At 42.0% G+C, this 14857-nt stretch overlaps 1 protein-coding gene across 10 annotated transcripts in view; it reads left to right on the top strand.

Moving 5' to 3' along the window:
• The window catches only part of SEMA5B (semaphorin 5B), a 369522-nt gene that overhangs the window by 265123 nt on the left and 89542 nt on the right, over positions 1–14857 (top strand). For all 10 annotated transcript variants that reach the window (XM_083488884.1, XM_083488881.1, XM_083488882.1 and 7 more), the window contains 3 exons: positions 1953–2051; positions 4655–4868; positions 9217–9502. In XM_083488884.1, the coding sequence (XP_083345010.1) occupies positions 1953–2051; positions 4655–4868; positions 9217–9502 (599 nt within the window). The remainder of the gene's footprint in view (positions 1–1952; positions 2052–4654; positions 4869–9216; positions 9503–14857) is intronic.

The raw sequence follows: 14857 nt of genomic DNA, 5'->3' as shown, positions 1-14857 counted from the left end.
GGTCTTGACATGCTCATTCTGAATGCTCCTTCGGCCAGCTCTGGTGGTTCAGATCCCGCTATCTGCACAATAGAGTCTCTCCGTATCCTTGATAAATACATCCCCAAACCCCAAGCACGTATGGTGCCTTGTACATAGGCAACGCTATGATGCCATTTGTTATGGATAGCCTTTCAATGAGTTGGTTTCCATATCACAAATGAAAGAGTGGGATCTTTCTTTCCCACCAAGGTGATTTGGAGTGCTTTTGCATTCCTGATATGCAGAAACAACATCTCCCAGGAAATGTTTGCCACCAGGCAGGCTTGTGACATGGGATGTAGAAATTAAGTTTTTGCTCAAGAGGAAAGAGGCTGGTGCTTCCAATTTATAATAGTTTTGTCCAAGCTGCAGTACATCAGAGAATGAATTTTAAAAATTAGAACTGTAACCCAAAATACTGCAGCCTCTTACGGTAGGTGGCCCATCTTCCCTGACCACTGGTCCTGCTAGCTAGGGATGATGGTAGTTGTAGTCCCCAAACAGCTGGAGGGCCAAGTCTGGCCATCACTTCTCTAGGGGAAGGAGGAAAAGGCATAGTTTTTTCTCAAGCTATCTAACTCTTATGTATTGGGGAGAGTAATATCCATACCAAAGTCACTGTATGGCTCTACTGCTGTTTATGGGCTGGTTGGGAAACAGTGCTTCTCTCTTGCCTTTTATGTAGGCAGTGGGAGCAGCCCCACTTGTAATTTAACAAATGTCATCCCATTCTGCAGTGGACTAAGCATCACCATAGTTTTGTGTCCATTTTGCTTGAATTTAGCCGATATATTAAGTTCCAGTTTCCAGATGGTGAAAGTGACAATCAGACAAAGGTATTGATCATTATGAACGAAATATACTGAATATTTTTTTTCCAGGTGATTGAGTCATATGTTGTCACCCACCCCAGTTTGTCAATAATCTAATTACGTTTTATAGAATATATTACACATGGATTGTTAGTTTTATGAAGGTTCATTTTCCAGATTGCTTAGTGCTGAATTATAACAAACGCTTCAGCAAAGACTTCTTGTATTATGTTTACATTCACTGCAACCTGACTTTCCAATTTTAATCCTTTAAAAGAAGATTTGAGAAATTCATGGGAAAGGCTCTTGATGGCTGCAAACCATCATGGCCATATTCTGCCTTCACTATTGGAAGCAGTGTGCCTCTGAAAACTAGGTGCTGGGAAGGACAGGTGAGGAAAGTGCCATTGCACTGTGGGTCCTACTTGTTGGCTTTACATAGGCATCTGGTTGGCTACTGTGAGAACAGGATGAGCTTTTTGCCTGATCATCAGGGCTCCATTTATTTTATTATGGTCTTAACTTAACCCCGCTACTCATTGTACAACTTCATTGTCAAATGGTTGATTATCTTAGCCTTGTTAGGTAAGCTTTTTAAATCCTCACCAAAAATAGTTGTCAGTAACTGTAGTTCCACACCTGCTTTGTGCTCCTTATACCTTTGGGATTATAAGACTTTTGAAAGGGCTGTGCTTTCCATTAAAGCAGATGCTTAAAATTTTGGCTATCTTCTGCTTTTTGGTAGTCACTACCAGCATAAGGCTTGACTGAGGGAAGTCACATACATGACACCAGGCACATCATTCTTGAATATAATGTTCCCTGATCACATTAAGAGCAGATTTATGAACATAGGGACTTGATGTTTTAATTTCAACAATTATAGGTGCCAAGGCCAGTCTCTCTGGAAATTATCCTCTGTGAAGCTTACTTATATCAGTGAAATGGACTTGACATGTGCTCAGAGACACACTAGTCTTTATTTCCAAGTCACATTTTCCAGGACTAAAGCATGACATCAGAAACAGAGTCTGGACTAAGCCCTGGGGAGTGTTCACTCATATTAAGCACAGGCTGTTACTCTTTCTTGGAAATGTGTTTTTCTGTTTTTTGTTTCAGGAGGAATGTCAGAACTATGTTCGTGTCCTGATTGTGTATGGAAAGAAAGTTTTCACTTGTGGTACCAATGCTTTTTCACCGGTGTGTTCCAGCAGACAGGTAAGTTGTGCCTCTTCTCTTTAAAGATGAATCAGAGAGCAGGATGAAAAAGAATGACTGTAGGTTGTCATATGCTGATGGTGGTTGCTTGTGAGTAACCAGGCAGGACTCCGACCTGTCTATTTACAGTGCAGATCTACAAAGTTCATGTCCATCTTAGTCACTTGCAGAATCTGGGAGTGGCCCCTTCCGGCTTCTCCCCCAACATAAGAACTTCGGCACCCCCAGCCTCCTCCCCTCCTTGCGTTTCACCTCTCTGCGCAAGCTGGGCAATGGAAGTGGCATGTGTCCCTCCTGGCCAGCCTGGTGAGGTGAGGCGCTGGGACTCTCAGCAGCATCCTCGAGCCCTTTCCTCGCTTGGCTGGCCCCTTCCCTCTCTTCTCCACTGGAGGTGTGGCTTTCCCCACCGCTGGAAGAGGAACTGCTCCTCAGGAGTTTCGGAGGCTCTCTGTATCCCAACGGTCCCCCTGCCTCCCTCCCCTGTTCCGATGGCAGTCCCCTGACAGTAGGTAAATGAGATGGGAAATGTAAAGGCCTCAGTTTTACTTGCCTGTGTAGCATCACTGGGTTGTGCTTACCTGCGCCTCTAGTGGACAAAGGAAGGAGTAGCTGTTACAGGAAATAGGCTGCTGGCCCCTCTTCAGTTGTTTGTTCCTTCCTCACCAAAACATGTTACATTCTCCTTTGGCTCCTCTTACTCTTTCATTTTGGCTTAGGAATTTTATTCTTCTTGATAATATCCCTAAGTAATCTGCTGGGGTGGTGGGGTGGGACTAAAGCGGGGGGACTCCTAAAACAGCCAAGTGAGAAGTGAGTATACACAGTCAGGTCTGAAAGGTGACTTACTCTTGGCTGGGAAGGTGGAGGGAAAGGAATAGAATGAGGTATGATGGAGGAGAGTGTGGCTGACTGTTAAAAGGAGCATTCCCTGCTGCAGCATTTCATTGCAGCTTCCACTTGTTCTAAACGAATTCTGATAGATGTGTAGGCATACGAGAGAAGAGGAGGAGAAATAACAATATATGTTGGGGACATTATACATTATGGTAGGTTGAGGTTATCACTGAGCAGTAAAGTTTCTGCAGTGATGAAAAGATTTTATACACAATGCACTATTTAACCTAGAACTCTGGGTTCTGACTCACAGCTATTGCTTAAGCATCTTGTGCAGAAATACTATCAAGCTCTCCGACTGAGTTTTTTTGGTTGAAGAGCATGTTGTTGGTTACTAAACCATAGCTCTTTTTTAAGTGTCTGCAGGCACAATACATTTATGGTAGGACTGAAGGTGATGCAATCAAACGACTTTGTTCTGAGGTGACAGTGCCACTTTCACACCTATCAATTTATACACAAAAGGTGATAGCCTTCAGGATGGAAGAAAGTGGTTGCCTATTTTCAGCTATTTTCCATTTGCTCCAGTCATGTGCATTTCTCTCTTCTGCACTGAAAGGCCAGTTAACATTTTAAGATGGAAGCAGATGGCATGAAGATCACATAGCATTGCACTGTGTTTATAAGCCTGCTAGTCACCACAGCAAACAGCAAAATGGAAGGCTGGTCAAATGCAGTAATGCATGGAATTAAGTTACTAAGACTGCAGTTTTATAGTTGAAGGGTTGCTATGGGTTTGGATTTTATCCTGGATGTAGCTCAGGCTAGTGCATCAGATATGTTCATTTCTGGAGGCTGCATGTTCACAGGCCTCAGGGTTCCTATAATGTGCTGTGTGTAAGACTGCCTATGAAGAGTAAGCCTGTAAGCTATATTTGGTCCAGAATTCAACAGCCACATACTGGGAGAATGTAACTCCCCCATTGAAGCAATGGCACTGACTTTTAATTTGTTTCCTGGTCCAATTCAAAGTGCTGGGGATGACCTTCTAAAGCCATTCATGCTTCTGGATCTGGAAATCTGAAGGACTGCCTTCTGCCATACAAATCTGGCCATTTCCTAAGAACTTCAGCAAAGGCCCTCTTGTGAGTCTCAGCAACCCAAGAGAACTCACACTTTTGGGGAACCAGGGAGACTTACCTTGCCCCCCCATCTTTCCTCAAATATCTAAAACCTTCCGAAGGAAAGCATGAGCTTCATGTCAGATCATGTGAAGAGGGCTTGAAACAAGTGGACCATAGTCACTATAACTTAGAGGAACAGGACTAGTATGCAGAGTACATGGAAGGGCATTATGAAGGTAGCAATAACATAGTGATGAGATGCTTCTGATGACTTGACACGGCCAGCAAATCAGTGTGCATGCTTCCACTTGGGAACTAGAGTCAGCTATAAAGTAGATATCTGCCAGCATTACTCTGGTGCTGAGGAATTCCCTTGCTGCCCAGTCTCCCTAAAGCCTAGATTCAGTTGGATTTAAGTTTTCTGAAAAGAATACACCCAGTTACACATGGTATGCTTAGCTATGCTAGCTCAGAAAAGGCTATTTTTTACCTTGCCTTTGGTGCACTTAGCATTATCCAGGTTTGCTAATTTAACCTATAGGGATCTGTGGGGTTGCAAAAACACGAAAGTATTGCTTGGCCAACTGTGTTATCTGTCGAACTGTTCTCATCACCCTTTTCTCTTCCATTGCTTTTTACATACAGGTGGGAAATCTTAGCAAAATCATTGAGAAAATAAATGGGGTAGCCCGCTGTCCCTATGACCCCCGGCACAACTCAACAGCAGTGATCACATCGCAGGGAGAACTGTATGCTGCAACAGTCATTGATTTCTCTGGACGAGATCCTGCTATTTACCGCAGCCTTGGGAATGTCCCACCTCTTAGAACAGCACAATACAACTCCAAGTGGCTTAATGGTAAGAGCACTCTGGGAAATAGAGATCATTAAGAATAGCTGTGCAGTCTTGGGAAATGACATTTTTTTCTTATCTCATAATGAAGATAAAATTCATTTACCTAAAATATTTAGCTATCTACATTCAGGGGGTGTCCACAATATATTTATCTACCAACTCATACAGGGATAAGGCAGACTAAATATTTTAAGTAGCCAGCCTCTTCCTCCAGCTCTTCCACAGCCCCTTCAGATGAATGAGTTTGTAGTGTGTTTCTGTTTATTTTGGTGAATACTGGATTTTGGATGTGAATGCTTATCTATTGAGAACGTTGACAAAAGCTCACTTCAGCAACTTTGACTTAAAATGGAAAGTGGATGCATTTCTGTGTGTGGGTTTCCTGCTTTCTGCAGGAGAAGCAGATGCATTTCTACCCTAAGCCAGACTTCACATATGGCATAATGTGTACTGCAAGAGGATGTGGTAGGTGGACATGGTTTGGGGGAAATGACCTTATGGGCTAAATGGGGAGGCCTGGCAGGCCAAATCTGACCCACGGGCTGGAGTCTCCCCACCTCTGCCATGCAGAGTACTGTAGTGCAGCCACAAGAGGAGGAGGAAGATTTTATTAATTTATATATTGTTTTGACTTAGACATTGTAATATGAATGTCTATAATTAAAATAAGCAATAAAAACAATCCCGTTAAATGGCGATCACTAGGCCTTATCAAATTGATCAGATTGCAGCCTTCTCACTAGATGGGAGTTGGTGAAAGGTTTTCTTACCTGTTACTGTAACTGAGGCTTTCAGGTGCATCAGGGATCCAGAAGCTGAACACCATTTCTTACCAGAATTCCTGGTTTGGATTTGCCCTGATTGTTTGCCCAAATGCAGCCCCTCACACTGGCCAGAAGTGGTATAAGGAAGAGATGGAAAAACCTGTGTCAGATGAGAAAGACAAGATTAGCCCTTCCGGCAACCATGCTAGCAACAAACAGAATCTACTTGAAAGCAAGTCCCAGACAATAACCCTTGCATAAATCTCACTGCTAAACTGTACGTTTCCGAGCAAAATTCAAAGTGTTGGTGCTGAGCTTTAAAGCCCTAAATGGCCCAGTATACCTGAAGGAGCGTCTCCACCCCCATTGTTCTGCCCGGACACTGAGGTCCAGCTCCAAGGACCTTCTGGCGGTTCCCTCACTGCGAGAAGTGAAGCTACAGAGAACCAGGCAAAGGGCCTTCTCGGTAATGGTGCCCGCCCTGTGGAATGCCCTCCCATCAGATGTCAAGGAAATAGACAACTATCTGACTTTTAGAAAACATCTGACGGCAGTCCTGTTTAGGGAAACATGTTTGATGTTTTATCGCTTTATTATTATTCTGTTGGGAGCTGCCCAGAGTGGCTGGGGAAACCCAGCCAGATGGGCTGGGTATAAATATTATTATTATTATTATTATTATTATTATTATTATTATTATTATTCAGATCTCATAAAAATAAAACAAGTTTCTTGTTAATGAGTTGGTCACATATGATTTGAATAAAAAATTTTATTACTTTATGTAGATATAGTCCTGAACCCCTCTTCTTACCTTATATTGTAATTATTTTGCCCTGTTGTTGGGCATTTCTTACTTTTAGGCCACACACACAAAAAAGCTTCCCTGTTATTCAAAGGCTAACGTATAGTATAGAGTCACTCAGAAAGCATTATCGGAAAGCAGAACTTAGCATGTTGCAGAATAGCCCCATTTTAAATGCATCAAGATTCCTTTGGAATTCATGACTTCAAAATTCCAGTCTTAATCATTAGTACAAATTCTCATGGGAGGAGGAAGGGATTCAGAGAAAGTGTACCCTTTAGTTTGCTTTCTCATGCAGCCAGCAGAATCCTCACAGGGCCCCAGTATTACTTTCTGCTGCAGGGGACATTCAGTAGTGAAAGCATGTACTACAAACCATAATCTAGAGCCATTTTGGGATTTGGGGATGCACTGCCATCAATACATACCTTACTTTGATGTTCTTTTGTTCTTTGGGATGTTTGCACATAGACTTTAATCTATGGGGTGATATAGAGATATTACCTACAGAAAATGGTTCATTCTCAAGTGTAAGGAATGCCTTTAATGACAACAGCCAGATGTCAGTGGATTATTGCAGTTGGCCAAATTCAGCGAGACAGTAAACTAGTGCTGGTGCCTTTAAAAATGCACTTTGCCGCAATGCCATCAATACATTTCACAGTGAGGGATGGGTGAAGATATCTTTCACCCCTGCATTAGGTCAAGTCTTGCAAAATGACTTAAAAGGTTTGTTTTGTTCTTGTTTTGATGAGCTCAGTGGTTGGTTGGTCAATTAATTAGTTGACAGAAAAAACCAATACATACTTGGATACTCGTGCGATGTCCCTTCCTCCAAGGCTGACATCGCAGGGAGCTTTCTCTGCTGGAAATACTGCTTAAACCCAGGTGAATGCTGCCTCCTGCATAGTAACGTATCTCTCCGTACCTTCAGGGGGATTTCCATTCATCATAATTCAGCACAGCTCCAGCTGACAAGCAAATAACCCTACCTGCAGTTTTCCCTTTCCCTGTAGGCTTTGTCTGTCCACCTGTTTAGCTGCTGTACAGCCGTTACCTGTATGGTCTGTCAGCCGAGTCTTTAAGCAGGTACCTCCATGCACACTCAGAGCACATGGATGCACAGCATGCTCTCAAGCACCAGGGTGGGATGAAAGAGGGAGAAATAGGCAGTGGAGGAGGTGGTCCAAGTCTAGTATTAGCAGTGTGAGTTAATTTCCAAAAGGTTTCTCTTGAATTGTCATTTTATACAATAATCACTGCTGTATGCTGTTTATATATTTATGCCTCAAATTCTGTTCTTCCACTAAGAGGAAAGAGTTGGGCCCACAGTTTGCTGCCCCTCAGCACTAGCACATAGTTTTGTGGTGTGTGCTAGTGTTTTGTTTGTTTGGAGAGGGAGGTTCTGAGCATTACCTTTTTTCTGTAGATGGGTATTTTGTGGTGCCCACAGCAGTTTCTAAGCTGTGCTCCTAGGCCTAAAAACGTGGGAGGCACCTGGGATAAGCCCAGCTCTAGTGTGTAGAAAACTTGGGGAAAATATGTGAACTGCAGGAACATTACTGGTCCCAGGATCTTGTATCTGACCGTGACATGTATTAGTTGCAGCAAAGGAAATTGGCAGATTGCTGGAAAAAGGACAGTGTGCTGCTCCCCACCATTTAATCACAGTATCAATTAGCCTCAGTCCTTGAGGCACCTGACTATTTTAGGAGATAACAGTTGATGTTCCTCTTCCCACTCCTCCCTCTTTTGTTGTATTTTTGAAAATACTTATAGTATTGACTATCCCTGTACCTCAAAGTAGTCAATCTGTACAAAAGGCAGATGAGGTGGTAAAACTGCTTCTGGAATATATGCCATTTCAGACTGTGAGTGAGGAATCACATGACTGAATTCTCCCTTGCTACACACACACACACACACACACACACACACACAGCCCCCCACTTGTAAAAAATTAGACAGGAAGAATAATAACTAGGCAATCCAATTCAAGACAGCTTAATTTAATCATAAGAGTTTTTGTTGATTAATTGATTCATTAGTCAGTTTACTAAATTTACACTTGGATAAAAACTATTTCTGAAGTAATATTTTTTGTGTTTAGATAATGTACATGTGTGTTGTAGCAGGCATCATCTTAAAATAAGCATTCCATGTGTGTACCATTTCAGAAGTGTATGGGTACTCACATTCACATGAAACTTCCCCACTTGTTGAAAGGACATTTGTGGGGCACTGTGGGCTAGGTTCTTATCACAGCTGCACAAAGTGGAAAAGCAATCACATAACCAACGTGTTCAGCTCCTGTGCAAAAGAATACTATGCATGTTAATCTCCAATTAGGGTATCTCCTTGCGCTGAGGAGTTCTACTTTTGTACACCGGTATGCATGTGGAGCTTTTTCTTCCATTGGCATGTGCAGAAACACTTCTCTGTACATGCCAACATGACAAAAAGCTCCACATATGTACCAGAGGGCAAGGCTATGGTGCGCAGCTTCAGCTTGGGGTGGAATTAGTCTATGGACCCTGCAGCCCCCTCACATGGTTTCATGGTCTTCTCTTGATGCTGTAGTCATCAGATGATGAATGTGCCCATAAAAACAAGCCTATTGTGTTCTCCTGTTTCTTGGATGTTGTAAAAAAGAAAAAAAAAGAGGTTTGTTTTCCTCTTTCTCATCCTCTGATCACTCCTGAACTTTTATCCCCACAGGCTGTGTAAATCCAACCCTTTCTATGTAAATCTCATTGCTTTTTATGGCTTTATTTTTCTCCAGAGCCCAACTTCATTGCTGCCTATGACATTGGTTTGTTCACTTACTTCTTTTTCCGTGAGAATGCTGTAGAACATGACTGTGGGAAAACTGTCTATTCTCGCGTGGGAAGGGTTTGCAAAAACGACATTGGGGGGAGATTTTTATTGGAGGACACATGGACAACATTTATGAAGGCTCGGCTGAACTGCTCCCGTTCTGGTGAAATCCCTTTCTACTACAATGAACTGCAAAGCACATTTTATCTACCTGAACAAGATTTGATCTATGGAGTGTTTACAACCAATGTGTGAGTTTGTTGCTTTTCTTGCTCCTTATTTACTTCCTTATAATGCTTACCTCCTTTTTCTAGTACTGGTATTTAGGCAAATTCCTTCCATTGTTCAATTTAGCGAGGCTGTATTTGGACATTACAGTGAACCATAATATGATGGCTTGTTGTGACAGAAGCCAATTTATATGACCTTGTGCATGTGTGTGTCTCCTCTGCTGCAATTATGAGGACAAGACTGGAAGTTTTTGCATCTGTTTTCTGTTAGCTTCAGTTTAGCAATGCATCTCAAACCAAACTAATGTTGCATCTGCTGTTAATCTTACCTAACTTTTGTTTGAAATAAGCCAAACTATAACCCATAGTTTGATTTATTTTAAGCAAACTATAGTTACGGTTAACCAATGTTTATTGGGTTTGGATTAAACAATAAACTGCAACTAATCAAAAATAGAAGTGAAATCTTCTGAACTCACATTTGTGCTGGGCGGCGGGAGGTGGGAGTACTTAAATCAAAGGTTCACTGTGGCTTGGTTTATTGTGATGTCTAAATGCAGCCAGATTAAGTAAAATAAGCGAAGCAATGCTTGGTCTTCCTCTACACCTATCTGTCTTCTTCTACACCTATAATTCTAATATTTGTAAGGCAAAATAGGTGGTTCTTCAATCAGTGTTATTCTTACTTTATTTTTGAACTGTGATTTTTACCCAAATTATATTATTGGTGATATTCATATTATTAGTATGTTCTTCTTTTTCTATATATATATATAATGACCAGTCCAGAAAAAGACATAATTCAGTCCACCTGTGGACTCGTGTCTATTACTGTGCACTTGTTTCTATTACATCTGAGCTAGATGTAAACCTATGCTTGCTAACAACTGGGAGTCTGTGGTTGCAACCCTATGCGTACTTTACCTGAAAGTAAGACTCATAGTTGGACTTAGCTTCAGAATAAATATACATAGGGTTGTGTTATTAGTTACAGTGATGAAGTCAGCAGAACAAAGGAAGACATCTCCAACTTTGACCAGAAAACCAAGAGAGGGAAAATTCAAAAGATGCTAAATAAAATTCACTGTTCATTTGCAAATGTAGCCCCAAATCTTACTCTGCCTAATTTTTTAAGTAGAATATGCTCTTTTTCAGTGGTACCTCGATTTAAGAACTTAATTCGTTCTGGAGGTCTGTTCTTAACCTGAAACTGTTCTTAATCTGAAGCACCACTTTAGCTAATGGGGCCTGCCGCTGCGCCGTTGCTTTGCGATTTCTGTTCTCATCCTGAAGCAAAGTTCTTAACCTGAGGTACTATTTCTGGGTTAGCGGAGTCTGTAACCTGAAGCGTCTGTAACCTGAAGCGTCTGTAATCCGAGGTACCACTGTATTGGTTATTTCCAGTAAAGGTAAAGAAACTTCTCATTCAGAAACTTGGAAGTAACTACTGCCACTAATGAAGACTATAGTACAGTTATACCTCGGGTTGCGAACGCTGCGGGTGCGTGTTTTTGGGTTACGGATGCGCCGAACCCAGAAGTACCGGAACGGGTTACTTCTGGGTTTTGGTGCTTGCACATGCACAGAAACACTAAATCACACTTTGCGCATGTGCAGAAGCACCGAATCACGTCACACGTGTGCACAGACGCGCGCTGCGGGTTGCAAATGCTGTGGGTTGCGAATGTGCCTCCTGCACGGATCACATTTGCAACCCAAGGCTCCACTGTATAAGTAAGCTATATTAGATGTAAAAAAGCAATTGATTGCATTTGCAAATAAAAATAGAATTTATTTTTTTTGAAGGTTGCTTTCTTCTTTATACACATTTCAATGTATTGTATACTTCTTACTGTTTACTTAATCATACATAGAAATGAGCTGTTAGTCATAGATGTTGATGGTTCTTGGTTGCAGCATTTTTGTGTTAACTAGAATATAAGAAATTTGTTTTTAATTATGAACTAAAAGAAGAAAATCTGATTAGCTACTATGTGGGACAGTACTGTCTAGACACCAGATTATGAAACCTTCCTACTTTAATCATTTGAATTAGCCACTTGTGGAGAAGAGGATTTCTTAAAAGTTGTAATTATCTGAAAAACTGTTCTCAGAGTAGCAGTGTATGACTTATCTTTGACAGAATTGAAGAATTGTCATCCGAGAGCTGGCTCCGATGAGAGGCCAGGATTGATTTGTGCTAAAGTGCATGCTCATATAAGCAGCTTGCTTGTGTGAACCGTGCAAGGTAGAAGCCAGGAACTTATAAAGGGTCCTATATTTTATGTTTCATTTTTGTCTTCACAGAAGGCAAGGTTGTTGTTTTCAGTTTCTCAGAAGACTTGGGTCTTGCATGAGTTCATAATTCCTGAATTGCAGTGCTCATGCAAGAAGGCCCTGACAGGGGAACGGAAATGATTTAATAGTCAGGGGCCAAACTACACACAACTGCAGCATCCTTAGGGCTTTAAATGTGGACCTGCTGTGATTATGATTAAAAGAAGGAGTGTGGATGCAATTTGACATGCAGAACAGATGCATGGGCAGAGAGGTGCTGAATTATTCGCTGCCTCCCCCCCCCCTTCAGTAATCTCCCCACCCCTCCTAAAGACATAAAAATGCATACCACAAGAACACGCAGGGACAATACCCTGCACACAGTTTAAAAGGCCATAGATTGTTTAATTGGCCAAAGGCTTGTGAGAAGAGGAATGTTTTTGCCTGGAGGCTAAAGATATGTAACAAAGGCACCAGTGAGCCTCCCTGGGGGAGAGCAGTCCACTGAAAGATGCCATTTTCATAAATCCCTCCTGCAGCACCCTATACTGCACCTAAACATACTGCAGAGAGTCCCCTAATCCTCTGGAGCACATTTGTATGTGCTGCAAGGTGCAAGAACTGCCACTCCCCATATGAACCAATCTGGACCCTGTGATCATAATCTGAGGCCATGCTTCATGGGCCTCCGCCAAAAGAGCTCTGGAAAGCAGCAACATGAGAACGGGCCTTCTTGTTTTGATGAAGTGTTTTCTTTCCATTAGTGGACAGTCACCATTAGATACACCCTGTAACTCCCTGTAAGCTTTAATGTTTAATCCAGCTCTGTTGATTTATGAAGAGAGTGTATGTGCAGAATCTAGTGTGGTTTTCCTCCTCTTACCCCGTAATTGTTTAGACTGCTGTCTTGTTAGCAAGAGGCAAAAGGACCAAATATGCAATTACGACTTCTCTTTTTCTTTTACATTGCAAGAAAAAAAGCATTATGTAACTGCAAAAGAAGTGAATAGAAAAAAATTATTATTGATAATAGCTAAACTTAGATCAAATAGGGGCTTTGTGCTATGACACAGTGTTCTTTCAAGAATTCAAAGCAGAGAAAAGTTCCAATTTGTCAGCTAACTAGACAAATAATGGTAATTATTCTTTTAACTTCTATCAGGAATTATTCCATGCTGTATGCATTCTGCATACAAAGTAAGTCTTCCATTTGCTGCAGTAGTATAACTGATGCATTAAAGGTGTATTATTTTTATCGTAAGGCATATTTACTCTTGAAGGAAGAGAAAAATATATGTGTATATACTCAAATCTCAAAGATTCTCATTTAATGGGGTCAGAAGCAATTCTCCAAAAAATGGGCATCAACCAGCATGGTGCACTTCATTGTGAAAAACATGTTATAGTCTGATTTATTGCTCATTGTTGTGTAATGCAAAGCTAAGTCAGCAAGAAAGATGGCTATTTAGGGAAGAAACCTATGAAATATTTAAGCAGTTGTTATTAAAGTTTTCACTAGGGTCACTGAAACCCAATTTAAAAGCTTTTGGACTTTATTCCTCAACATTCTGGCATAATTGTCAGTGGGCCTGAATGTAGAATGTAGGGCTGCCTCTCAGAACGGGACAGTGCACAAATATATGAATGCAAAGTCGGGGTGAGGAGGGGAGAGGAGAGGTAGAGATGGTGCTTCGATATGAGTATGCCTACAGCACCCCACTTTCAGTCTTAGCCACTCTTGTCTAGCACATCTGACTCCAGCAAGTCACTTGGTAACTGTGCTGATGCTTCCAAACTCCACATAGCAGATGCAGGAATTTACAGGGCAGGAGGCACATGGCAGGAAACCCAACAGAACAATGTGAAAAGAGTACAGTCATACCTCGGGTTGAAATAGCTTCGGGATAAGTATTTTCGGGTTGCACGCTGCAGCGACCTGGAAGTAACAGAGCGCGTTACTTCCGGGTTTCGCTGCTCTCGCATGCGCGTAAGCGGCAAATCGCGACCCGCAGATGCGCAGACATGGGTTGCGCTCGCTTCTGGAGGAGAACGGGGCTCCGGAACGGATCCCGCTTGCATCCAGAAGTACCACTGTATATTTGTTTCTCAGGCTCTGAAGGAATTGTAGAGAAAGCATATGTGCTGTCTTAATACAATAATGCCCTTCTGTTTCTGACTCCATTCTTAGAGGTTGCATGTACACATTTTTGCAGAATTATAAACTCATTTTATCCAGTGGTGTCTGCCCTCTGAATCACATATTAAATTAGCAACAGACTGTAGATATATCTTGACATACTGGAGAATTATTTTATTGTTAAGACAATGATCCACAGACTTAGAAGGTTGGGTTACAGCTACTTGCACGTCCATGTTTCAGCCAGTCGATAAAATGTGGCATGTGCACAAGTCCAGACTCTTGTCATGCATGTTGGGAAATGAAGAGTGCCATGGGGCTGGAGATAATCTTGAGAAATAGCTTTCAGTGCATCAGCTCTATGACTGAAATCTAGTATCATGCCTGGGGCTATTTCCAAGAAACCTTGAGAATATAATGTCATAAGGATACTGAGGATTCAGGGTGGGGGGGGGGTAGTCTCTTGATACTGGCAATTCATTTGTGGACCAGAGGGATTTGTTGTATCTAGGAATTTAGCCCACTGCAGTGAGTCAGAAGAATTTTTGAAATTATAAACATCGTTTAACAATGCACCAGGATGCTCTGGAGTTATGATACCGTAGCATAGCGTGGTATGTAGCATACTGTCTCACAGTAGTGGATGGCACAGTGGGGTGGAGACACTTACTTGACCTGCTGGCAGTTGAGTCACTGCTTCTTACCAGGAGGGGAAGCAGAGAAATGGCAGGGATGGTGGTGTGGTCAAACACATTGCCTTGCCCTCCCAGGTGCCTCCCCCTCATCATCCTGGAAAGCAGCAGTGATCTGACCTCCCGCCAGGAGGTCAGATCAGCACATGCAGCTCACTATGCTGCGACTTACTGCAGTCTCACCGATGGTCATGAGGTAATGGACAGATGCGGATGACACATAAATATTTCGTAATACTGTCCTTGTATTTCCTCCTTCAAAAATTTGGA

Source organism: Podarcis liolepis (assembly GCF_965112155.1).
Source record: "Podarcis liolepis genome assembly, chromosome: 1".
NCBI lineage: Eukaryota > Metazoa > Chordata > Lepidosauria > Squamata > Lacertidae > Podarcis > Podarcis liolepis.
The sequence above is the reverse complement of the archived record's forward strand: the minus strand, read 5'-3'. Positions and strand labels throughout refer to the sequence as shown.